A 26,276-nucleotide genomic window follows, 5' to 3' on the forward strand; every position below is an offset into this window, starting at 1 on the left:
CTCCGGTTTTCAAGCTGTGCTACTGCTACAATGGTAAGTGAAAGCCCCTTATTTCGATGAAACTAGCACGTCTAATATATCTTATAGACAATATATCTTGCACCTGGAGCGACTTAGCACGCTAGAAAAGTAAATGCTTTCACTGACACCCAGAGCTCAGACAGCCTTATGTCCGGTCCATTGAAAAGCAGCGATAAAAATATTTACTGTTACGAACGGCCATGCATAGATATGTTCTGCCCGCTTCCTTCCAACTGCAGTCAAATACCACTTGAACAAAGATCCATAAAACGAAGTATTCAGTTGTACGAACTTTATTACATCCCCACTGAAGCCCCACTGACTGATATGCAAACGGTCTTCATTTTAACGCAATTCAGTTCGTGCTCGTTTCTGTTCTAAATCCTTTTCCGCGGCGTCATCCTGTATTTCCCCAGTAATACTTAGCACTTGAAGCGTGCAAAACCCGCGCTTTGCGTTCTATATTTTTACATTGAGAACCACGTTTCATTATAGCGTGACGAAAAGTGCGTGATTTAGCTTTACACTGTATTGGCTATCTAAACGCGCTTGTAGCCAGGCGAATCCATAGCTGTCTATGCACGCTTAATTGTCTTCACAATCGTAACGAGCCATAGCCAGAACCTCAGGCTTACTAGCTTTTACCTCTAAGCAAGGCGTGCGTATGTAGGCTAATTAACCATGATCTACTAAAACATTGATCTTGGAGAAATTGAAGGCGTTTCTTGCATAGCGTAAAAGTGTGCCAGACAAGATACGTTGGAGCTTGCTTACAGTGTCTCAGTCCAAGGCCACTTCAGTACTAAGTTCAAAAGTGCTGCAAAAGGTTACTGCATTCTCTCCTTGCAAATGAGCGCAATGCCAAATAACCTGGTCGGCGTAACATTTGAAGACCCGATGTTTCTTGGAACTAATGGAAACAAGCTTCAGCGCACCTATTTCACACCATGCAACTTTCACTTAGGAAACGTTTCCCTAAGGCAACTCTTAGTTCGTTGAAGTGAAGTTTTACTTATCTTGCGAAAGGGCTGAGGCAAGACTACTGTGCCGGAGTAGTCGTGTTCCAACCCGACCTCGGCGGCTGGGTTTCGATGGAGGCGAAACGAAGAGGCGTCCGTGTGCTGTGTGATGTCAGCGCACGTTAAATATCCCCAGGTGGCCGAAATTACACCGCAGCCCTCCACTACGGCTAATCATTCTCTTTTTCCACTTTCACTCCCACCTTCCTCCCTTCCCTTGCGGTTGAGGCGTCCACAGAAAACAAGTGACACAGTTACCGCGCTTTTCTCTTCCTATAAATCAATCAATCAATCAGACTTACTCTGAGAACAAAGCCTATCTACTGCATTCCTAGATACCGAATACCTTGAAACAAACCAGCCGTATAAAACATTCAGCTATGCCATATTTTCTATATACTTCTTGAAGTATAACTTTCGCGATGCATTAAACATAATTTAGCATAGTCTCAAGTTTTCCTGTTATTTCAGTTCCGTGTCTGCGTCGTCCTGGCCCTGGCCACCAGCGCCTTCGCTGGCTACCTGCATGGTAACCTCCATGGTGCCTACACACTTGGAAGCGGTGTCGGCCTGACCAACTACGGTCTTAGTCACGGAATCGGCTACTCAGGCCTCACCGGCTTCGGTTTGGGCAGCGGTCTTGCCTATGGCCAAGGCGTCAGCTATGGCGTCGCCGCTCCAGCCGTTGCTCGTACCGTGTCCACCACCTACCAGGCTGCTCCAGCCGTGACCGCTGTTCACGCTGCCCCGGCTGTCGCCACCTACGCTGCTGCTCCAGTCGCCACTGTGGCTGCTGCTCCAGCTGTGTCCCGTGTCACCACCTACCAGACTGCGCCAGCTGTCGCCACCGTTGCTCACGCCGCCCCGGCTGTGACTAACGTCTACCAGTCCGCCCCTCTTGTGGCTTCTGCTCCAGCTGTTGCTACCTACCAGTCTGCTCCAGCTGTTTCCCGCGTCACCACCTACCAGTCCGCTCCAGCCGTCGCTGCCGTTGCTGCCCCAGCCGTGACTAGGGTTTACCAGTCTGCCCCAGTCGTTGCTGCTTCCCCGGCTGTTTCCCATGTCACCACTTACCAGACTGCGCCAGCTGTCGCCACCGTTGCTCACGCCGCCCCATCCGTGACTAGGGTCTACCAGTCCGCCCCTGTTGTTGCCTCTGCCCCAGCTGTTGCCGCCTACCAGGCAGCTCCAACTGTTTCCCGCGTCACCACCTACCAGGCTGCCCCAGCTGTCGCTACTGTAGCTGCCCCAGCCGTGACCAGGGTTTACCAGTCTGCCCCAGTCGTTGCTGCTTCCCCGGCTGTTTCCCATGTCACTACCTATCAGGCTGCTCCAGCTGTAAGCGCCGTCGCTGCTCCAGCTGTAACTAGGGTGTTCCAGTCAGCTCCAGTTGTCGCTGCTGCTCCAGCTGTTTCCCACTTCACCGCCTACCAATCTGCGCCAGTCGTTGCCGCTGCCCCAGCTGTCGCCACAGTTGCCCACGCTGCCCCAGCAGTCGCTACAGTTGCTCACGCTGCTCCAGCTGTCACCACATTTGCCCACTCTGCTCCAGCTCTTGCCACTGTTGCCCACGCTGCCCCAGCGCTAGCTGCTTACCATGCTGCCCCTGTCTACGGCTATGGCGTTGGCTCCCTCGGGTATGGTACCGGTCACTACGGCCTCGGTCATGGCTTTGGCGTCTATGGCCTGAACTATGGCTATGGTCTGGGCACTCCCTTCGACTACACCACCCTCCTCCGCAAGAAGAAGTGTAAGTACATTTTTGAGAACTCTTCACTTACAAAGCGCAATTCCTGTGGCGATTTTTTCAACGATATTTGCTCTTGCTTTTGCAGAAATTATTCTTGCCTCACGTGACCATGGGCTTTCAAAGGAAACGAGTTGACATCGGCGTTTGGCTGTCTACCTAATGTCGTTGAAAGCTGTGAAATAAATTGTTCATACCTACAGAACGAAATGGTCACAAATGTTTATTTTCTTGTGGGCAGATACCGGAGATTGGTTGTGTCGGTGAGCTGCCGCATCGCGCATAGTCTAAGTTTGACGTCTCCTTAGAAGTCATACTAATTGACATTTATCTTGGTGCAATCATGGTGATCCAGCGATGTCACTTTAACTTCAGTAATTTTGGCTGCTGAAGGCTTTTCCTGCATTTCGCATTTCACCACCTAATACTCACGCTTAGTGCGTTGAATCTATAAGCCACATGGCCAGATCATTTTTTTTTTGTTGTTACGCAAGCTTCCCGTGAGGCATATTATAAAAACCCATGTAAATTATTTTCCGTAATGCCCAGGAGAGAGCTCCTGCTCTTATCGTTGTCAGTGAGCCATTTGGAGGAGTCCTCTTCCCTTGATGCGGTTAGTCCAACGTTCTGCATAATCTGTGTCCTTGATGCCCTTGTCCCTGTACAAGTCCATCGCAAGTGGCGAACATCCACTTCTGCAGTTGGTGTGAAACATTTCTGGAATATGGTGGGTCCGATGTCTTCTTGAGATTCCCGTCGGCATGTTACCGACGGAGTAAGGGCCGCTCAAGCTCTTATCCTTGTAATAAAACCCTCCTTCAATCTCGTTAAGTTATGAGGGAGGGGGAAAGTACACAGTTGAATGAGGGCACGTGTACCTTTCCCTAAAGAAGATGCTAAGATGGGAACAGCGGAGAGGCATCAAAAGGGAGCCCTGGGGAGGGGGGGAGAGGTGCGTTAGTGTTAGGAACTTCGTGTGGAGGTGGTCAACTTTCCTCTTTTCAGCGTTGGCAGCATCGTCTTGTGTCCAATGTATCTCAATGCGCATCTTTGTTTTTTGTTGAGTGCTTGGATTTCCTGGGCTACACGTAGTGTCTTTGTCACATACTTTAGTTGTTTTATGTCTCCTAACGAGTCTGTATAGGTGTAGACTTCTGTTATGGAATCTATTTTATTTATGGCTACCATATCATCGCGGACTGCATGAAGTTCCATCACATGCGAGCCCGGGTATTCTGATGTATATTCATTATGTACTTTTAGTTCACTGTATGTTGGGCTAGTAGGTGCTGTTCTACGGTCATTTTCTATAATGGATGGGTCCGTATATATGTTATAGGTATCTTGAAGTACATCAACCAGAGGTTGAGATGCCAGCTTTTCTTTACGACGAAGCCGAGTAGCCTTGTTTGTCGTAATAGTCGTGAATTCCCACGGAGGGGGGTCAGCCATTGTTGGTCTTTGCACTGTCACTTCGTCATACAAGGATGCTATGGGCATAACGTACTTTCGCTTCATGTTCCTTGTTGCCTCTCGTTACTCAAACAATTCTGTCAACGTATTCAGCTGGGCAAATTCTTGCAGAATAGGGATAGGGGTAAGTTGTGGTAAGGCCGGGATTGTGCGTATTGTGTTTCTATTTATTGTTTCCAATTCCGTCCACTGCCGCCTCGCGAGTCTTTGGAATTGCGCCTGGATCACTCTGGAATTTCATCGTGATATAAGGAATTCAATTTTCTGTGAAATATGTCGATAGATGATACATCATACTGGTATGCGAGTCCTTCGCGCTGAACTGATATCTTGTGGTGTTCTAATAGTAATGTTTATTTTAACGTAAATTTGATATATCGAGGTTTAACGCCCCATAGTGATATATGGGCTTTGAGGCCTGACGTTGAGGGCTTAGAAAGAACTCAGATCAACTAGAGACCTGTAAAGTGCGTTGAACTCGCACAGCACTTGGCAAGTTTTTTTTTTTTTTTTTTTACGTCCATCAGCGTACACTTCAAAGGCCGCGCGAATCCATGGCATGCGGATCAGCAGCCAAAGGCTGAAGCTGCATGGCGCCAAGCGGGTTTTTATACAATTCTCAACTCTGAAATCAAGCCTTATTGGTAACTTTCCTTCGTTAACTTTTTTGTAACTATGGAATATCAGCGTGTTAAATAGCTGTAAATAACTATTCGCCACTGTAGTGGGCCGTTATAATTAACCGCAGGTTTTTACATGCCAGCCACTGCTATCAGAAGTATTATTGTTTTTGTAGAAATTCGGTTTTGCGTGCCCAAAACAATGCCTTGAAATCATCCAAGCCGAGACTGATTCTGCGCCCGTAAAATCCGACTGGAGCTTTAAACTACTTAATGATAATCTTCAGCGCGAGAAATACTATCATTTTCTTTTCTCTACTTCTACATTTGTCTCCAACTCTTTTTTAAGCAAAATGACATTCCTGGTCTTTGGGCTGAAAGTCAGCTTCTGGCCTGATTATGTCTACGATCGTTTTCCATATGTGAGGGTGCTTGCTGTGAATCGTGCTTATAGAACGCTTTCTGTGTTAATAGATAGTCTTAAGGTGTGAGATGTATTTCCCAACTTCCTCTGGTTGTTCTAGTGTGATAGCTTAACTTCTATCATGACTCCAGCGAATTTCGGAGTATGACCGTTGGCTCGATAATTACACATATAAAGATCCACAGGTATTTCAGTCACTTGCTCAGCTAGCGCGCCAGGCTCGAGAAGATAGTTAAAGGAGCCTCCATATGAACGCATTACTTCGAATGGTGCCAACTGATATAGGAGTGGCGCGAGCAGGCGCCAAATTTGGTTCGCCAGACACACTCAGCAGACAGCGGTCGACAAATTTAGCGGGTCGTCGCCATTTTCAGTGCTGCAGACTACTACCCTCAATCTCCTAAAATTCCTAAGCCCGAAGACGATTTTAGGTGTTCACAGTAAGTGTGAAATGTATAGCGCCTTTCCTTTCTTCACAACTAATTATTAGGTCAGAAACACATCCATCTCCGGTTGGCCTCCTTCACTGACCACGAAATTGTGTCTGCCAAACTATGTTGCAACGTGTGATTCGTATCCAACGCCATCACCAATAAAAGCATTACTTTAAGAAGACTGTCTCTCTGAACCACTTACAATGTGTATTCGTGAAGCGTGGCCGCCTGATTAACACATGTTAGCGGCTGACTTATTTATTGCGCCAGGAATTACCGCCTGGGCGGCAGTTGTATAAACCTTGAACCGCACGTGAGCGTCCCGTGAGTGCATTTTGGAGCATGTAAACCGAAAACCCCCCCTGCAGCGTGCCTCCGACGAGTCGTCACCGCGGTGGCTGGCGCCGTGCCGTTCGTGTTTACCTTATTTTAGCTGTGGGTGTTTTTCGTTTTGAATGAGCCTACAGCGCTGTAGGTACAAGGGTCATTTGTTTAAACTACACCAGCTACACCAGTGTAGCAAATCTCATATACCTACATTGTATTTTTGCTGCACTGGTGTAGGTGTTGTAGGTTAAAAAAATGGCCCTACAGTGTTCATGTTTTCGTGCGAGAGAGTTCGAGCACGAGATTCCGAACAGCAGTGCGTGGTGTGCCGACAATGGGAGCGGACGCTCGAAGAAATGTGCAAAAGAGTGCGCAGTACGGCGTCAACTAGAGCGGACGGTAAAAAAAAAAATGTGCATAAGTACGGGGCGAAGAGTGAATTTGTAACCCAGTTAACGTTTTGAATATAACCTTTATCCGATTTTATCTTTAATGCGCGTTCAGCGTTTGCTTTCCCATGTTCCCGTCTTTTCAAGTTCAATAATTGAAACAAAGCAAACACAATCTTATCAAAACGTCCTGCTGTACACAATATTCCGTGATTATCTGAGCTAAACAGCATTCATTTTCCCCAAAATTGTCGATTTGTTCATAGGAGAGGAAAGAATCAGTATCTTTATAACAATGTCTGATGACAACGAATTCTTGGGGCCGGAATCTTAGAATAACGTTAATCTTACACCAATGTATAAGAAAGGGGACACTAAGCACTGTGAAAAATTCCAAATCAATCGTGATACTATGCTTAAGTACAAGATATTTAATAATGTGGTTTGTGGTCTGCGGGGTTTAACGTCCCAAAGCGACTCGGGCTATGAGAGACGCCGTAGTGGAGGACTCCGGGAATTTCGACCACCTGGGGTTCATTAATGTGCACTGACACCACACAGCACACGGGCGCCTTGCTTTTCGCCTTCATGGAAAAGCTGCCGCCGAGGCCGGGATATTTAGTAAGGTAAGCGTTAACAAAACAGACCTCTGTCAACCAGAGAAGGAGAGAGAGGAAGCTTTCGGAAAGGATACTCTACCATCGTTTATATCCATACTATCAACCAGAAGATAGAAAAATGCTCAGAATTTAACCAGCCCCTATAGAAAGCATGTATTCATTACGATAACGCATTTGACTCAGTCGAAACCTCCGCAGTAGATGAGCCATATGTGGAAGTACTGGACAATATCTACCAGGTGTCTAAGCTAACTGTAGACAAGGATTAAAAAATAACAAATTTGAGGTAGGCCAGAGAAACCACTTGTGTACAGCTGCCAATCACCTGGCTCACCACAGGCAATTTCTGTTCTGCAATTAACAAATTAGTAATTGAGATAATTTTTTTACGCTTAGTAGTCATTCACTTTAGACTATAAATATGATTTCCAAAGTTGGACAGCCCCCTCTGAAATCCCAATTTCATTTTTTATCTGATAAAGAAACGCCACGTGCATCTTTTTTCCAAGCTCTAAAGGAAGCCCAGATATCCCAAAGGAGAATGGCGAAAGCCTACCTTTCCTATCCTATAATTTTCCTCCTATTGTTAGCCTCTGGTCGGCATTCGTTGCAGGGCTGCATGTAATTATAATTGGTTTACAGGAAAGGAAAGGCGCGGTATCTATCACAATCTCTCTGGCAAGTGCGAGCTTGGTCGGTATACCATCGCTCCTGTCGCATGGCGTTCCTTGCCGCGCGTTCAAGCGTGGCAGTGCAGATGGAAGGGACGCATCCTGCCTCGGCCAATCAGAACGTCGCAAAAGCGGGACACGCTTTGTGCACGAAAGCATGAGCCATTAAAGGCTCTCGCCTTAATATCACGTAACTGGCGCAATCGCGTCCCACGACTGTGGTGCTCTCAACCGTGATTTGAATGAACGGAATGAGCTGTGGCCGTGACTCATAGCCCAGTTCTAGCAATAGGTTATGTTGACGATATTTGCAGCGAGCGCGGTGAGCTCGCTGCAACTTGCTCTGTCTCGTACGCGGACTGCCTGTAGCGGACGAAGAAACCACTACAGACATAGGCCTGCTGAAGCTGATTTTGTTCCCTGTAACCACGGTTGAGAGCATCACAATCGCGGATCACGAGTGCGCCAGTCACGGAGTATTTTTTTGTATTTCGCGTGCCTTTTTATAGACGCGAGGCTTTCTTTATCAGAAATAAACGGAATGGTAGTTTCAGAAGGTGCTCTCCAACTTTGTAAAATACATGTTTGTTTAAATGCAATAGTTAGAAAATTAGAAAAATTATATTAATTACAAATTAGTTTACACCAAAGCAAAAAAAAATGCCCCTGGTGCGAACGATAGCTGGCAGCTGTATACAAGCGATGCCTCTAGCCTAACGCAAATGTTTTATTTTTTAAGCCTTGGTCAAATTTACCTAGCTTGGACACCCTGTATAATGGCTGTACAGCAATGATAGTCACCCATAAAAAACCCGATACAATTCTCATAAAGAAAGTTGGACGAGAACTGATCTCACCAGTGCCATTCACCGCTTGCTTAGAGGAAGTATTCAGAGACTTAGAATAGGACTCGTTGCGAATACGGGTTGATAGAATCCCCATCATCATCCGCCAGATTATACCCACTACAATGCGAAGGCATCTCCCATATTGCTCAAACTAAACCGGCTCTATGATAGCTGCATCCACCTGACCCTTGCAAACTTCCTAACCTCATCCGCTTAGATGACTTTCTGCCTCTCCTTGCTACACGTTCCTTCCCTGCAAACAAAATTTGATACCCTTCGCTACCATCTGTTATCCTCTCTTCGCACTGCACGCCCTGCCTATGCCCATTTCTTCTTGTTGATTACCATTAAAATCTCATTAGCTAGAATTATTTATGTGACCCACGCTGTACGCTCCCTATATCTTAACGTTACACCTAGCATTTTTCACTCAATAGCTCTCTGTGTTGTCGTCAAGTTAAGCAAAACAACTTTCACTAGCCTCCACACTTCATTCCCATAGGTGAGTACAGGTGAGATGCAACTGTTGTATGCTTTCCTCTTGAGCGATACCGGTAAGCTGCTAGTCATAATCTGCGAGTGCTTGCCAAATGCGCTTCATCCCAATCTTATTCTCGTTATCTTCCTTTCATGGTTCGGATCGGCGGTTACTACCTGTCCTAAGTCGACATATTCGCCTACCACTGTTGAACAGTAGACATACGTAAACATATTGCCAGGTGACCTACCACTGTTGAACATTGAAGATCACCTTAGTCTTCTGCATATTGATTTTCAGGCCTAACTTTATACTATTTCTGTCTAGGAAATCAATCATTCTATGCAGTTCATTATACAGCTCCGCGCCATTCTGCAGCTGCGTACTTTGTTCTACAACTCCGCTCCAAACATTTCTTGCACCCACTGCTCAAGGTGCTCAATACTTTCTTGTCCCAGACAATATAGCATTCCATCATTAATAGCAACAGTCTAAAATCATAATTCTAACGAACCTACTTATGGAAGCTTTGTCACTGAGTTCCAGTTTGACCGCCATCTTTCCGCATACTGGAGGTACACAGGTGCAAAATTCATACCCGTTTTTGTTGATGAAACACGCTTCAACTGCACAGTGCTTGCAATTGCTATGACCTCCATAGCGGGAACTGCACCTGCCTTCCTGCAACCTCTGCGGTCCTGTCGAAACAAACGTGTTCGTCATTGCGAACACACGTGTTCGTCATGGTATTATACAGTAAAGCGAAACTGCGAAGAAATTTCGTGCTGCTGTAATCAAACAACAGGAACAAAACAAAAGCTTCTTACTGCACTTTCAATGTTTGGGTATGAGGTGTGAACGTAATAGGTAAATGAAAAGACTCAGTTCTATGTAAGCGAAAAAGAGATCGACGCGACGAAGCGGCGCGGCGAAGGCGATCATCGTTCGCTGCGTAGCTTACTGGGTAACATACATGCTCACGACAGCGCCAACTGACGGCAAAGGGAAATGGTGGCGACGCTCTGTGTGGTTTCTATAGTATACTGCAAAACTCTTTGCAAATGCAACAACAGTCGTAACAATTGCAAGAATTGAAGTGTTTTGCGACACTATACAAGAAAAGATGCATTTACAAAAGACCTTGTCGACTATGAAGCGTTCAACATGTGTTGACTCGCGCTCTACAAGAAATCACGTTACCTTTTGCGTTTTGTGTGCGAGTAGAATTTCGTTGAATCGCAGACCATTCACAATTATTCGTACTAAGCACGAAATTTCCGCGGCAATGCACAATCACATTGTAATGCGCTTCAAGATTTTTAAAAAATGCGTGTGAAATTAGCGGCAGTGAGGTGCGCAGAGCGTTCATGCCATTGCTGCACATGCAATTTCGGGCGAACGATCAAAATTCACTATTCCGGCAGGGGAAATCCATAGAAATAATTCAACATCTTATACTCGAATGTTATGGTGCCCATCCGGATGTCGATGTAGGCGCAGTCACTCTTCCTGAGATCCTGGGGTTTACAAATACCAGTGATCGGGTAAATGAATCTGCGGTGGAAGCTAGCAAAAGAAGATTGGAAGATTGGTGGCTTAAAAGCAAAACAATGACATAATGTTAATGAAGTAGAAATAAAACTTCAGTAAGTGGAATTATGGTATAGTTAACCGATCTAAAACAATCAAGATATAGGGGGAAAAAAGAGCATGATGGCAACTGCTACCACACCGTTTCAAAGGGGCCGCTCCTATATTCCATCCATCCATCCATCCATCCATCCATCCATCCATCCATCCATCCATCCATCCATCCATCCATCCATCCATCCATCCATCCATCCATCCATCCATCCATCCATCCATCCATCCATCCATCCCTCCATCCATCCCTCCGTCCGTCCGTCCGTCTGTCCATCCATCCATCTATCCACTAGCGCGGCATGGCCACTGCAGGTTGTCTATGGGAGATGCTTTCGCCTTGCAGAGAATATAGTCAAGCCGATGATGATCATTAGCAACTCCAAGGAGAGCTTTGGTCACAGGGCTTATACGCTAGTCACACGGCCGGCTAAACCTCGGTTACGCTTAACCAAGATAATTAAAACTGCTGGAGTGGAAGTCGCCTATACCGGCCAATGGGCTGGGGCGGCCATCTTGAGGGGGGCAACAAGCGGCTTAACAAGTGCTGGGGAGCGCTGTTTGTAGGTGTTGGCAGTGGTCACACTGTGTTTGAAGTATTTAAAAGGGTTTTAAGTTCTGATCAACGCTGTGGGCTATCGATAAGCCAAACTGGATGTCTCCGAATCGATTTGAACCCTCTGAATTTTTAAAGATCCCGATGATATCCCAGTACTAGGGCGTTTTCAGCTCTACTTCGCATAAAAGTCCCATTTCTACCTCAGTGTATAACCCCTGAGTCAAGCCGTAACAACGCTAATATTACATAGTTGCGTAGCTTTTTCGAGTATAATAGTTGCAAGTCTTAATTAAACACAGTGAATTAATTAAGTGCTAAAAAAGCTCTTGACTTTATGCGACATCATCGAGTCATATCACAACAGAAAGCTGATGTCGGGCATTATTTCACTGGGCATATTCTATGTCCTAATTAGTTGCTACTAAATAGCTAATTGGGAATAAAAATTTAAATTCACCCTATAGCTGCAAGTCGTATAATTTTAGAAACCTTATACCGTCTATAATTGCAGTCAATAATTAATTACCGCTAATTATTTAGTTATGATCAAAATTTAAGTGTATACAATACTTTCAAGTCATATATGTCACAGCGTAGCTTATATCGTGTACAGTTGTACTAAACTAATGTTATTTCACTGCACTAAGGTCCTGACTTCTGTTCATTAGTAATTATGATTAAAATTAAAAATTGTACAAAAACGTCTCGTCATGCATCGCTGAACTGGTATCAATTAATGGAATCCAAAATGAAATGTTAAACACCGTAAAATCCAAGCAAAACATAGCTAATGCTTTTCTAACTCCGTTTAACCGAGTTAGACGGCCAATCTCTTTGCATAGCACCAATGCGCAGCTTCCTCGGTCAGATCGGGCCCATGAACTGTGTATTAGCAGGTGAACGCCTTCGCCAAGGCCCACTGCAGCTAGACTTAAAGCTCCCTCTAAAACCTAAAATATAGCTACTTCCGGTCTAAAGTAGAAAATAATATACACAGCCGTTCGCATTTCTTCATATTCCTTAATGCACTCAATTGAGATGTAGAAGCGAACAGTCACGTATGTTGTCATATTGAAAGTAATTCAAAGCATGACAAACAACAATGAATGCAAAAAACGTGAATAACAGTTGAATTCAGTAATTTGAAAAACAAAAATCTTAAAAAAAGCCATAGCTTCCTCTGCTCCCCCCCCCCCCCCAAAAAAAAAAAAAAAGAAAACCATATTGCGGTAAATATTCAAATATAGTGCTGTAAATATTCAAACTTAGCAACGTACTAGCATGCGATGTTAGTATTGCAGGCAACATTATTAAGCCTGAAAGCAGCAGGTGCTATTAGGTTCGATGACCAATTATTTGCGACTTGCTAACAAAGAAACAAAAAACAAAGGACCCAGGAGGAATATTAACCCTGGTGGGTCACACAGTTACATAACATTGCCAACAACATGAATACGAGCGTGAAATCGTTTGTATTTTTGTAAATAAAAAATTTACTGGCTGAAAGATACTTATAATTGAAATAGGAAATTTGATATAAAACTCGCGAATAGCAGATAAATAAATTATTAAATTTAAGAAGTGCTGCTCTCCTAAAGTGCAAACAAGGTATGATGTCTTTGGAATACATTATTTACCAATATTTTCATGGTTGGCATGAAGCCGCCAACCCCAGCTTGATATCCTCGTTACGCGCATTCTTTTTTAAAGCTATAAACGATGACATTAGCCATGGTTAATGTCATAAATCTGATGCTGCGTACTGAAATTTCATCAGTTCTTAAATAATGTAAGCCTTGAAAGGACGGACTTCAGTTTGGCATTTGTAGTAAAAATATTCCAGTCTTTTGTTATGTAATGAATCCTGATTTTACGTAGAGCTCTACTACACCTTTTCAAAGCTTGTAGACACGCTTGCCAAAGGATCGTAGTGTATGAGATGCTGATTCAACTAAGAAAACATTGTTCTTTGGCGACAGGCTCAGCACTTCTTCCACTAGCTGTGTTGTTTTCAAATAGATTGTCTGAATGATTTAAAATTATGTTTGCAACCGATGCAGCTCCTCTGCTAGCTTATTTATTTTTAAAGTGCTATGGAATGTGAAATCAATTCTTCATTAATCTAATTTATTTCAGCGTAACCCATATTTGCCACCGGTAATTCAATGTAATCCAAATTTATTTATTGTGATCACCCTTAATGCAACGTAATTATTCGTAATCCAATTGAAACACCCTTAATCAAACGTATCCGTCTATAATATCAGCTAATACATAGAACTCATTCCTAATACGGCGTAAGCTGCCATATTTCAGCTCAAACTACCCTAATCTAACTTAATCGTTCCCATTCTAACATTAACACGCTTAATTGAACGTAATACGCCCTAATCACTTCTTACTGATTAACTTACCATTAAATAACTTAACAAAACTTCATCCAACTTTCTCCACCTAATCCTCCTTAATCGACCCATAATCTAACTAAATCCGCATTTTATCCGACTTAACAAGTTCTTCATTTGCGCGACGTATGACGCCACTATCTCATGAGCATCACTGAAGGCCTTCATAATTTTTCCAGTACATTTTCTTTAATTTTCGTGTAAGACGACGGTTTTTTGACCAAGCGATCTGCATGCACTTCCCTCAATAATCTAATCGCAAGCAGGTCTTTATGGCATTTATACTTTAATACACAGAAAAAATTGTGATCAGCTTATATTCTGATTACCAGCGCCTGTACTGCTCCGGAAAAAACAACCGTCCTCTTTATCGAGTCCAGTCGTTCTGGAATGAAATGAACCAAACCCAAGCGGCCGCTTCCCTCTGCTTGGTAGCCCTCGCGGCGAAAAGCCCGTTATCAAAGTGTTCGCGCCTCCGGGTCGTTTGGAAACCTAGCAGAAAAGGAACAGCCGCTACATGCTCGCACGTTAGTTCGGCCTTCACCTATGCACGTAAGGCCTTCGTTAGCTAGATAATATTGAAGCTATTGTATTCCTGATTGCAGTTGACGCGATATGGAAACTTCTGCACGGAAAAGAGCCGTAGACGCAATTTTAATTCCTTGCAGATATTGGACTCCCTTTCTCTGAAACGCTGCTTTCTTAGTTCGTTCCCTCATGTTTTCTTCATACTATTTGTTCTTTTTTCTTTGTCACGTTTGTCGAAATAAACGTTATCGGATGTGAACGCCCTAGAAGCTGTATTAAAATTGCGGCATCTGTGAAGCCAGTGCACCAGCACAACGCAAAGACGGCGTTGTGATGCGCTGGACAAGCTTGACAACAACACTAGGCACTTTTGCAAGCATCGCATAATGAGCTACTCTGATTGCTTCAGTTATTAAATAAGAATTTGTTTTAAATGGCTGTTTTCAACTTCTTTCGTCCGTCCGTTCTTGAGCCTATACACCGCGAAGAAATGATTATCTTAACTTGGTTGATATCACTGCCATTAGCAAACAGAATGGGTTTGAAGTACATGCATGTAAAGCAAAAAGTGAATACAATACGCACAGCAGCAATCTCGTCCTTCAAATTAATCGCTACACTAACAGATATGCGGAAATAAGTTCCCTATCCCTAAAGAGAAGGTCAATGAAAGGATAGATCTAGCAGCGGCCAAGAAAACATCGGTCATTTTTTACTTTGGGCCGCTACCACGTATCTATTACTGCAAAGGTGAATCCAACAGGCACATTTTTGTCTTCCTTTCTCTCTGCATGAGTCCGTCCGTGCAGCCCGCAAATAAATGGGTACCTAAAGAAGCCGTTATCATAGCCGCTTGCAGAAAAAAAAAAAAAAAAAAACTTGAAAGAGATGCCAAACAAAATTGAATAAAATGGTCAAATCACAGCAATCTTATGCGAACAAGAGATTGCCGCAGCAATCTCTTGCCTCTATCGACCCCAAATATTCATTCCCCCTCCCTCCGAAAGAAAAGAAACATAGGAACAGGCGCCCCGCTGCAACCGCAACATCCAAGTTACAGCTTCAAAAGCAGGTGCTCCCTATTTCGAAGCTTATTCGAAGCTGTTATTGCCGTAATATAGAAGCTCATGGAAAGGGTGTTTGCTCGAGTACTCATGGTAATTATTACCTTTCAGGCAAAGCAATAATAACATCAGCGTTATTGAAAACTGGGCTCTCTGTTTCTCCCCTCACATCTCCTGAATATTTTAAAACATCCCCTTAAGTAGTTTCCCCAGGACACTGGCACACACTTCCCACGCTACTCAGAGTCAAGTTTCTTATGGCCAATGAGGGCAATCTAGCGCAAATTAATCTAGCCAGTAGCGCTCCAGCGTCAACAGAGTTATTTTACCATCCAACACCGCGCGCTTTCCTCGAAACCATTAATCGTCTTAACAAATGGCTACAGACCCGCGGATCGACAGGAAAGAAGCACTATAACAAAGAATACCAGCGTCCAGCAGGGGACGCATGTGCAGAGGGATAACAGTTGCTCCTTACATGTACTCACCGATGGGGATGAAACGTGGAGGGGGTTCTACTTATGCTGAGGACAACGTAGGGAAGTAGCGAACGAAAAATACCAGGTATAACATTAAGAGATAGGAAGCGTGCAGAGTTAGTGAGATAAATAAGCCGAGCTAATGACATTCTAGTGGAAATCAAGAAAAAAATGGGCATGGAGAAGGCATGCAGTGCGGCGAGAGGACAATCGATGGTTGAAAAGGGGGACGAATTGGATACCAAGGAAACCAAAGCGTAACAGCGGCTGGCAAAACGTTAGGTGGGTGGATGAGGTTGAATTCGCAGCAGTCAAATGGATCCGGATAGCAAAGGACTGAGTTAATGGGAGGAATAAGGGAGAAGACGTCGCCCTGCAGCGGGTATAGTCCGGCTGATTATGATGATGGGTATGATGGTGATGACGACGATTAAGCTGTAATAGGTATGCGATCGCCCACAGCAGTTTCCCGCCATTTAAAATTTAAACCGTCAAGACAAAAAGCAGAATGAATCATAGCGCATGTATTTTCTATAGGTCCTAAAGCTCTTGTACGTTCAATGAAGTTCTAATAACGATCCGGTTATATTGCCGATGCAGAAGCTTAGCGCACCTCTACACATTCGATTCACCCTTTACGCAGAGACCGCATTGTGAGAAAAAAATTTAATCTATATTTTATTTGAATTCTTGAGGACTGGAAGGCAAACAGCGTCATCGATGGAAATGAAAAAAAGAAATATATGCATTACGGCCAAATCAAAATATCGACAAAGATACCAGTCGAAGATGTTAGACTCCTTATATACACGGTCAGGTAACGTATCCTCGAAGCATTATTGATTATTTGAAGCTGCTATACGGTCATGAAACGCTATCAGTCTCGCGATGTTTATTTAGTGAAACTTAGAGAGCAAGAAGAATTGTACCGAGGAGTACGTTTCTAACTCGTACACGATATAAGTGGAAACATAACAATGCAGGTACTAATCAAAGTGTAAAACGAAATGCAAGTGTGCCCATCACAAGCTCATTTCTCTAGCTATAACTATGAGTCGGCACAGCTTATCGGCGTAATCCTATGCCTACGCTACACTGTCATTCGCTTCTCTTCAGGTTGCTTAACGGTGTGCGTGTACCGATTTTCAGGAGGGGCAGAAAAGCCTTTTCTCATCCAAGAACGCCTCTTTAAAAAATCTCAGCTTCAGAACAGCGATAGGTACAAATAAGAATATTACTACAAATTGCAAGGATGGATGTAGCCTCCCAAGAGCAAACAGCCCGTAAACATGCAAAATATCTCGAGTGATCTACCTAAATTTGGAAGTTAAGAATGTGGGGGACACAGCATCTCCTTTGCGAGTGCCCTGCTTTTTCAAGCGAAAGATATGCGCTGCGTTCGGCTCTGGACCATCTTGACAGCCGTCCTTTCACAGAGGAGAAAATCCTCGGCCCATGGCCACAGAAGGCGTCTAACGGCAAAGCCTTCAAAGCACTTATGTGTTTTATGAGAGACACAAACTTTATTGAGAAACTGTGACTGTGCTCCTCGCCGCCTTACCTTTCCTATCATTCTCTTCTATCTTTCTCCTTTAAACTCCTCATTCCCCTCCCCCAGTGCAGGGTAGCAAACCGGAAGCTTTCCTGGTTAACCTCTCTGCCTTCTTTCTCTTTCTCTCTCTTTGGGGGCATAGCCAAATGAGGTCCGGCTCTATTTTTAGTCAAATTCAGAAGAAGTAAACATTTGGATGTCTGTTGGGCCAAGTTTTGGGTGTGGCTAACCTACATTTAGAAGTCAGCATTGAGTGGGTTCATAGTGAATTGCGAAATCAATATCTATATAGAAGTTAGTACTTATCGACTTTATGGGTCTGAAGGTGGATGAGTGGACATTTTTTCTGCAGCGTGATTCTATTGATGCTCGATATCCGTTTATATCTGAGCGATAATTTCTGCTGTCCTGAAAAGCAGACCTTACGCGCAGTTGTGATATAGAAAGTATGTGGAATTCTTTTCAATGATTTGTGCGAATTTTAACCAAATCACATTAACGGCAGGCGTACTGCTGTTTTATCTTAAGTAGTATTTTGCAAAGGAATATTTCTAGTGAACCTGGATTAAAAGAAATACCATGCAGGTGGCTGAGTATTTTGATCGCACAGGTAATTAGCTAGAGCTACATACTTTTTGGGATTATGTGGACGAACAGTAAAAAGCAACCTGGACCGCATTCAGGGCAGTTTTTTATTCAACAAAATACTAAAGTAGAGGCTTCCAAATAGTAGCTTTAAAGTTTACACACCGTGCTTATGCGAAGCAAGCATGATTTTTGTGTTTTCTGACAGTGTGCAATTTCCTTGTAATCAGTGACTGCTCGGAAACGCACATCGTCATTTAAGAAAAAAAAAAACGTTTAAATGGCAGATTTACTGGTAAAGGCCGTTAAAGTTAATTAGAGAAGATAAGATGCTAAAAACAAAGCCTTGATGCATCTTAGAGTCTTGGTTGATCGGTACACAATTAACGAAGACTTCTGCGAGTTAAGGCTTCAGATCAATCACAGTATTTATTTATTTATTTATTTATTTATTTATTTATTTATTTATTTATTTATTTATTTATTTATTTATTTATTTATTTATTTATTTATTTATTTATTTATTTATTTATTTATTGCGCTGAGTTTGCCACGCGTCATAAAAGGTGGTGGTAGAGTCAAAGAAATGTGTGGAGTGCAGCCATGTGCAAGAAGACACATAAACTGCGTGCATAAATATTGTTTATGCACGCAGTTTATGTGACTTCTTGCACATGGCTGCACTGCACACTACACATCACAGTACAAATGTTCGAGTAAAGCATGATTTTCCCCACCACCTCCTGTTGATAGAATTGTCAAATAGCAGTTTGCGTTTGTGTTATAAAAACAAGACACGGAAGCACCAAGAAAAACACAATTTCTTAATTTTCGTTTCTACGTATACTCGTATAGAGATAGCAAAGCTAGCCTACCGATCGTGCTTCTGGATTGCAGCGGTTATATAAATTTTCAAAACAAGGGGTCGCTGCTACTCGGTGATGTGATTACCGTCAGGTAAAATGTTTCTCGTAAACTGACTCTGTCAGCTTATAATTGGTTGTGGCAGGAATAACATTTAAACAGCCACGGCTGTAAAACGCCTCATAGCCGAGGTATTATATGTAAAAAATGATAACGTCATCGCTTCAGGACTGGAAATACGAAAATGTCAAGTCAGTTATTTCAATTAAAAAGACCAATCAGGCAACAGAACAGCACGCCCTTCTTTTAATAGCTACCTCAAGTAGTTGGCAGTTGATTGTGGGCGACAAAATTGCGGTCCTGTATTAACTCGCGGGATTAAAGTGTCCGCAGGAAATCCGGCGAGAGTAATAAATGACGGATGTACCTGTAAAATGCGATAGTTGGCTGAAACCGTGACTAGGGATCGCCGCTCATGCGAATGTCTAATGTGAATGGTTAATGTCTAATAAAACTTTTTCCAAACAGGAATTTATTGGTCGGCAGACTTTCAGTAGCAAAGAGACCACATCACATGGCCGAGTAAATGAGAGTTGGACATCGAAACTAGGGTCCTCGGATCCCGAGTCAGATATGCTAACTCTAGGCAATGCTAGGCACGCTCGCATGGCTTGGTTAGACTTTATATCGCGTGATCTTGCACATTATTGGGCAGCGCTAGAGTGCATGCGAATTAGTATGTTCGAAGTAGCAGATGAACAAATCAAGAGAAAACGATTAAGTAAGTATCAAACATATGTATGCGTAGAAGGACCCACAAGGAGAGTCATAGGTTGAAGGAATTATCGCTGTTCCGTGATACCCTTAAAGGTGGACCTAAGGTCTCCTACATAATTTGGGCAAAAAAGTTATAACTGAATATCGGCCTTTTTATGTGAATTAAGTACAAGTTACAGGTGGAATGAAGTTATGGGTATTGAATTTGCGATCATGGCGCCGTCGCCCACACTAAACGTTCGATCACGCCGACAAATCGAGAAACCACGCGCCATAATTGCGAACATGCCTTTGTTGTAAACGTTTGGGATAGAACCGACATTTCGCCTAATGCAGCTATGAAAGCGTCACAAGCATCACACTACAACTGAAGGAACTCAAAGTCGTGTTCAAATATTACGCATTAGATATCGGGTTACAAAGTAGATGGACGTGTTAGCCTTGGTAGTTTGCCATGCTTTCGCCTGTGAAGCCGCGTTTCAAGTTTGCCGGAGTACTTTCGATATAACTTGATCGAAAGACAATGAATATTGCAACTTGTAATGTGTACACTGCTGTTATTCATTAAAATACTTATTTCAATTCATTGCATGTACAGGAGGCGGCAAACGTACAGAAAGTCGGTAATCGTTTCCTTGCCCGATGGCGTAAGATTCGCGATGTTCGCGAAGTTTGGAGTCGGATAGCTTTACCGTTACAGGACCATTTTTGCCGTTTTATTCGTCCCCTCGAACGAAGAAAAAAAAACATAAAAAAGAGAGGGAGCCCGGACCAGCAAAAGCTTTGCCAGGCTTAAAACCAATAAAAAAAATAAATAAAACGGAGCAAAAGCTCGAGATATAAAAAAAAGCACTTTTTTAAAAAGCGAAAGAAGGTATAACAAAACAATAAAAAACATACACGAGGTCAATGTTGCAAGGTGGTCCACGCTGGCTTAACTAAGAATAAAAAGAAAAGAAGCCCCAGAAAGTAGCATCCAGACCTGCAAATAAAACAGGAACCAGAAACACAAAAGAAGGGAATACCAGCAAAACAAGTCATACAAAAATGACAAATGACGGGCTGTGGTGTGGCTGGACCGAGAGAGCGGTCTCGATCTGTCTTTCGCTATCGTGGCAGGGAACACAGGTCGCCTAAAGAAATACAGAGGCTCGCGGGCGTCACCGCTTAAACGATGGCGAACAAGGCCGACATGCACAATCGCGAAACGGCGCGAAAGCGTCAACGGCACGAAGATCTTGAAGTTCGATCTTGCGACACCGAGAAAATGAGGCAACGCGCCCGATCAGGAAGTGCGCCACCGTGCCACCCAAGCCGATATAGAGAAGGGACAAAAAAACAACAAAGTTGCTCTCCAAAAAAACCACTCCTTCACCTTTCGTTGCTCGCTCTGCAACAGGTTCTCGATGTTGCAAAGAATTACTAAGTAGCTATATGCTACTCATTCGTCAGGTAACGTCACATCCAGCCGAGAATAAAAGAATAAATAAACATCTTAGGCGTAGAACTTTGCGGCAGCTCTCTTGTTCTGTTAGCAGTCGTTTCCCACGCGCGCTCTGAAGTCGACAAATATATTTGATTCATTTACTCAAGGTACCTTACAGGCCCCAGTTCGAAGCATAGAGTAAGGGGGCGAAACTGTAAACTTATACAGACTAGAATTAAATATAAAATGCGCGACCAACGAAACGCAGAAATAGTAAAATGAAATAACAGCTGAATAACGATCATACAGTTCCACAATATCAAAACCTAACGTGAGAAAAAACAGCGCAAAAAAGGGACGGTAATTATCCACATGCGATAAGAAAAGTAATAAAGATAACAAAAGGTAACAAAGTAACCAGTAAGTGTGATAACAAAAGTTGATGTCTTTCTACAAACGCCAATATGTATGTGGCTGTCACCGGAGAACACATGAGCGTTGAAAAACAACACAAGCTATTGAATCGTTCTTTTGCAGCAGCCGTGAATCTATTGCCATGAAAACATCAATATAAAGCCAGCGTTTTATTATATTTTTTTACCAGTTGCAGAAATTATATGTAGACGGAAACCTAACAATGAGGTTGTTCCCATTGGCTCAAGCCTTTCTAGAGTCCTTTTTTCATTTTCCTCCTAACAGCTCGCACTGTTAATCTCCACCAATGCCAAGGTTAACAGCTTTTTTTTTTCTTTTTTACTGCTTTCGGAGAGTCTGAAAAGGTAACGACGCCTGCTTTCATTAGATAGTACGCTGTGCTGCTTTAGGTTTGCGCTGAACACTGCCTTTAACTTCACTTATAGCAAAAAAAAAAATCCAAAACTGACTCTGCTTGAATAAATGTTTACCAGAATTTTCGTCCAGATGCATAGCTCCTCTTATTGAATCCGCCTTTTATTTCTCGTTGCTTTTAAATTTCTAATCTAAGCAGTTAAACCCATTCCAGCCGCAAAACAATGCTTTCTACACGCCCTAAAGTGTTATGAGCAAGTTCAGATACATTTCTACATTGAGTTTCTACAAGCAGTTGGAAGGAAAGGAGTTATAGCCTAGGGTGGAATATGACGGGAAGACGAAAGAATGCTGGCGTCAAGTTTGGAAATTGGTTGTTTTGTCTACTATAGATGCTTAGTTTTTGTTTGAATGAACGCCAAAAAGTAATTTAGGAACGATTGCAGTACTGAGCTGAAGTAATTGCAATGTAATGCTATTACATTTTCGGAACAGTTTTTTCATGTAATTGAAATATGTTTTTGAGATGTTCAACGAAGCAATTACCAATGTAATTGAGTTTATTTTCAAAAGTAAGAGTGCCATGTATGAACTAGGCGCACTCTATTCCCTCTAAACTTTGATGCATTTACAAACATCTTATTTTGAAATTATCCTCATGCCCGTATATGTCCAACTTTATTTCGAGAGATATTGCGCTTTCTACTTGATTTTTTTTTTTTTAAGAAAGCTCCTAGAAGCACCAAGTGTAAATTTAGGGCAAAGTTATTTTGCTGGTAGAGATTTTACTGTTTGTTTGCGAACTTAAATCACATAATTCACATGAAGGTCGTTTTACTTGTGCACCCCGGCGCTAGCATGTAAAATTATGATACTCCCGATTTTGATCTTTGCTACGCTACAGAGTGTTTGCAAGCAATGCCTAATACTTGCGCGCTCCTACCGTTTTCCACCGGGTGGTTATTTTAGAAGAAGCACGTGACACGTTTCTCATTTTCCGATATACTTTAAAATAATCATCCAATATAAAGCAGCGTTAATGAACTATTCTTGCTGTGCGGCTGAAAGCACAATTCTCACGTAACGAACGTTTATTAAGCGCACAGCAATTACATAGAGAGATTCTTCTCAGCGACTCCTAAATCTTTTTATGATCCTTTTTTTTTCTTCAGATAAAAAATACTAGAATAGTCGTTTTTGAAATACTGTCCAATTTCTAGCATACACACCAAAACATCTTAAGATATGCAGAAGCATATCCACATCATTTCTACTCCCACTAAAATTCTCCATTCAACTGTTGTTTCTTCTTGGGAAGGATAATAGCGCGAAAAAGACAGACACAAAAATTAAGAGAAAGACACAGTACAGGCGAACGCGTTGACTTAGGTCGATCAAGTAGACGAATTACATGCAAAATATCCCTAAATATTCATGTATTACTCGTTGCAAAAGCTATGGACACATATTGTTCGAACGCAAGTTTTGTGGCTTTCATCTTGACCACTTTCAGACAAAGGTTATTGCTTGCCATTTGTAGTTGGTCGCCTTCTGCTTCCCGAAATCATGTGACAGCTTGGAAACCTAATCTACAGCATCGGTAGCTAGAGCAGTAACGTTTAACTTCGCAAAGGCCCAGTTCTGACAAGGTCGGGTGACCCCTATAAGAAAAAGGTGGAGTAGTTTCCCTCATGCAGTTATTCAAATGCCCCCAACTCGCCATGAGTAAATTTAAACTCTGAAAAAAGAAAAATAGGAGCAAGAAAAGCCAGTCACCCATATGCGTGCCAACTTTCCGCCTCTCTCGCTTTCCACAAGATCCATGACGCCTGGAGGACGTACGGTCGCTCCGTGGAGCCCGCTCACGCTGCGCGTACTATAGCCCTTCACCTTTCGCAAACTCTTTCTCCTATTATGCGCAGCTGGCGGCAACGTTTATCTACCCTTGTAATTTCGTTTTGCATTATCTTTTGTGCCTATAAGGAGGCTACAAAATAAAAAGAATCACAGAGCTTCTACGAAAGAGCTGCAGGAACTCCCCATGAAGGAGAGGGTAGTACATGGGTTTCGAATAGGGCGACGGCTAAAGAAGGGTCGATCCGGATTCTTCCGAACAGGCGTTAAGCGCGTCCAGAACCGGATGTACGTATAGCAGCGCCTACCGTATTACGAGAAGAGTTTGGTTAGAGTTGTTGCCACCTTTTTTACATACTCGCCCTCGCCCTCTAAATTTCTTTTCTCCTTTCACCTTCACCCAATTTCAGACGGGTATATAAGCGTGCCCGAAGCTCACTAAAATCAGCAGCCTCTGGTTTGTCCACTGCACAACTGCAAGAGCCATGGTAAGCCCTAGTGGTCCCATTCTTTGCAACTGAACATTAAAATAGCTTTCCTTAGCGAGTTTAGAGAAATGTGTATCGAATTTTGGTCGCGAGTTGCACACACACTTCAGCTAGTATGCCACTTTCAAATAACACTGATATCTGCTTCAGTACCGATTGTCTTCCCAGCATCTGAATTCTCTCGCTTCAAGAAAGTTTCTTATGAGACGCAATCAGGCGTGTTTTTCAGATTAAAGCTATACAACGCTCCATTGACATCTGCGTCCTCCTTCCTAGTTTGTAACAATTAGTTTTATTTATACCCCTCCCAACCGCCGAAAGAATTTTGCAAAGAGCTCACAATACGTCATACACAAAATATCAATTTATTTTCTTTTTCCCATTTTTAATTAAAAATTAATTTTAATAATCTAGCTAGAAATACATCAGCTTCCACAAACATAAGCTGCTGCAAGGGCGTAGTATAAGCGTTTATCTACGTATCCACTAAAGCACACACTTGACAAGGCGATCTTCTAAGAAGCTGCGCTATGCATAGTTTTGCATCGAACTCAGTTGAACATCGAACGGCGCAAATCCTTGAACATTAACGAGAGCTATTGTTATGTTTTTCGTTTTACAATTTTCAGTTCCGCGTCTGCGTCATCTTCGCCCTGGTCACCAGCGCATTCGCTGGCTTCCTGCATGGCAACGTTCATGGTACTTACGCCACCGCTCAAGGCGCTGGCCTCACAAGCTATGGTCTCAGCCATGGAATCGGCTACTCCGGTCTCACCGGCTATGGAATTGGTCACGGTCTTGCCTACGGACCTGCTGCCAGCTATGCTGTTGCCGCCCCGGCCGTTTCTCGTACCATTTCAACCTACCAGGCTGCTCCAGCCGTGACCGCTGTCCACGCTGCCCCGGCTGTTGCCACCTACGCCGCTGCTCCAGTTGCCACTGTCGCTGCTGCTCCAGCTGTGTCCCGTGTGACCACCTACCAGTCCGCGCCAGTTGTTGCCGCTGCTCCAGCTGTCGCCACAGTTGCCCACGCCGCTCCAGCTGTGTCCCGCATCACCACCTACCAGTCTGCCCCAGTCGTGGCTGCTGCCCCGTCATTCGCCAGTGTGGCCGCTGCCCCAGCTGTTTCCCGCATCGCCACCTACCAGGCTGCTCCAGCCCTGACTAGGGTCTACCAGTCTGCCCCTGTTGTTGCTGCTGCCCCAGCTGTTTCCCGCGTCGCCACCTACCAGGCTGCTCCAGCCGTGACTAAGGTCTACCAGTCTGCTCCTGTTGTAGCCGCTGCTCCAGCTGTCGCTAGCGTGGCCGCCGCCCCAGCTGTTTCCCGCATCACCACCTACCAGTCTGCTCCAGCTGTGACCGGTGTCTACCAGTCAGCCCCAGCTGTCGCTACTGTTGCCGCTGCCCCTGCTGTTTCCCGACTCACCACTTACCAGGCTGCTCCATCTGTCGCCACCGTCTCTGCTCCAGCTGTAACTAAGGTCTTCCAGTCTGCTCCAGTTGTTGCTGCTGCCCCAGCTGTTTCCCGCATCACCACCTACCAGGCTGCCCCATCTGTCGCCGCTGTCGCTGCTCCAGCTGTGACTAAGGTCTTCCAGTCTGCTCCAATCGTTTCTGCTGCCCCAGCTGTGGCCACAGTCGCCGCTGCTCCAGCTGTTGCTACCTACGCTGCCGCACCAGCCGTGTCCCGTGTGACCACCTACCAGTCGGCCCCAGTCGTTGCCGCTGCCCCAGCCGTCGCCACTGTTGCCCACGCTGTTCCAGCTGTTGCAACTGTTGCCCACGCTGTCCCAGCTGTCGCCACCGTTGCTCACGCTGCTCCAGCCATCGCTGCCTACCATGCTGCCCCAGTCTACGGATACGGCATTGGCTCCCTCGGATACGGTGCTGGTCACTATGGTCTCGGTCATGGCATCGGCGTCTACGGCCTGAACTACGGTTACGGTCTTGGTACTCCCTTCGACTACACCATCCTTCTCCGCAGGAAGAAGTGTAAGTATACACTTTGTCATTCTTCTAAAAACATTGGTAAGTCGTGGCCAGAGCTGACTATTGCTGTTTTTCTCTTGCAGAAATTATTCTCTATTTGTGAACGTATGGAGCCTTGAAGAACAAAGGAAGGAAACCTCTGCCTTTCGCCTTCTATCTAATGTCGCCCGACATTTTGGAATAAACAATATTTATGTACACAGAA

The 26,276-nt window shown here is 44.0% G+C and overlaps 1 protein-coding gene across 1 annotated transcript; it reads left to right on the forward strand.

Moving 5' to 3' along the window:
• Window positions 1-26,276, forward strand: LOC146196409 (uncharacterized). Its single transcript, XM_084598187.1, has 4 exons — window positions 1-33; window positions 1,512-2,574; window positions 24,911-26,074; window positions 26,155-26,276. Coding segments are annotated over exons 1-4 (2,232 nt in total). The 5' UTR covers window positions 1-30; the 3' UTR covers window positions 26,157-26,276.

This window comes from Amblyomma maculatum, chromosome 3, assembly GCF_055883805.1.
Source record: "Amblyomma maculatum isolate TAMU_Amacu chromosome 3, ASM5588380v1, whole genome shotgun sequence".
Taxonomy (NCBI): Eukaryota; Metazoa; Arthropoda; class Arachnida; order Ixodida; family Ixodidae; genus Amblyomma; species Amblyomma maculatum.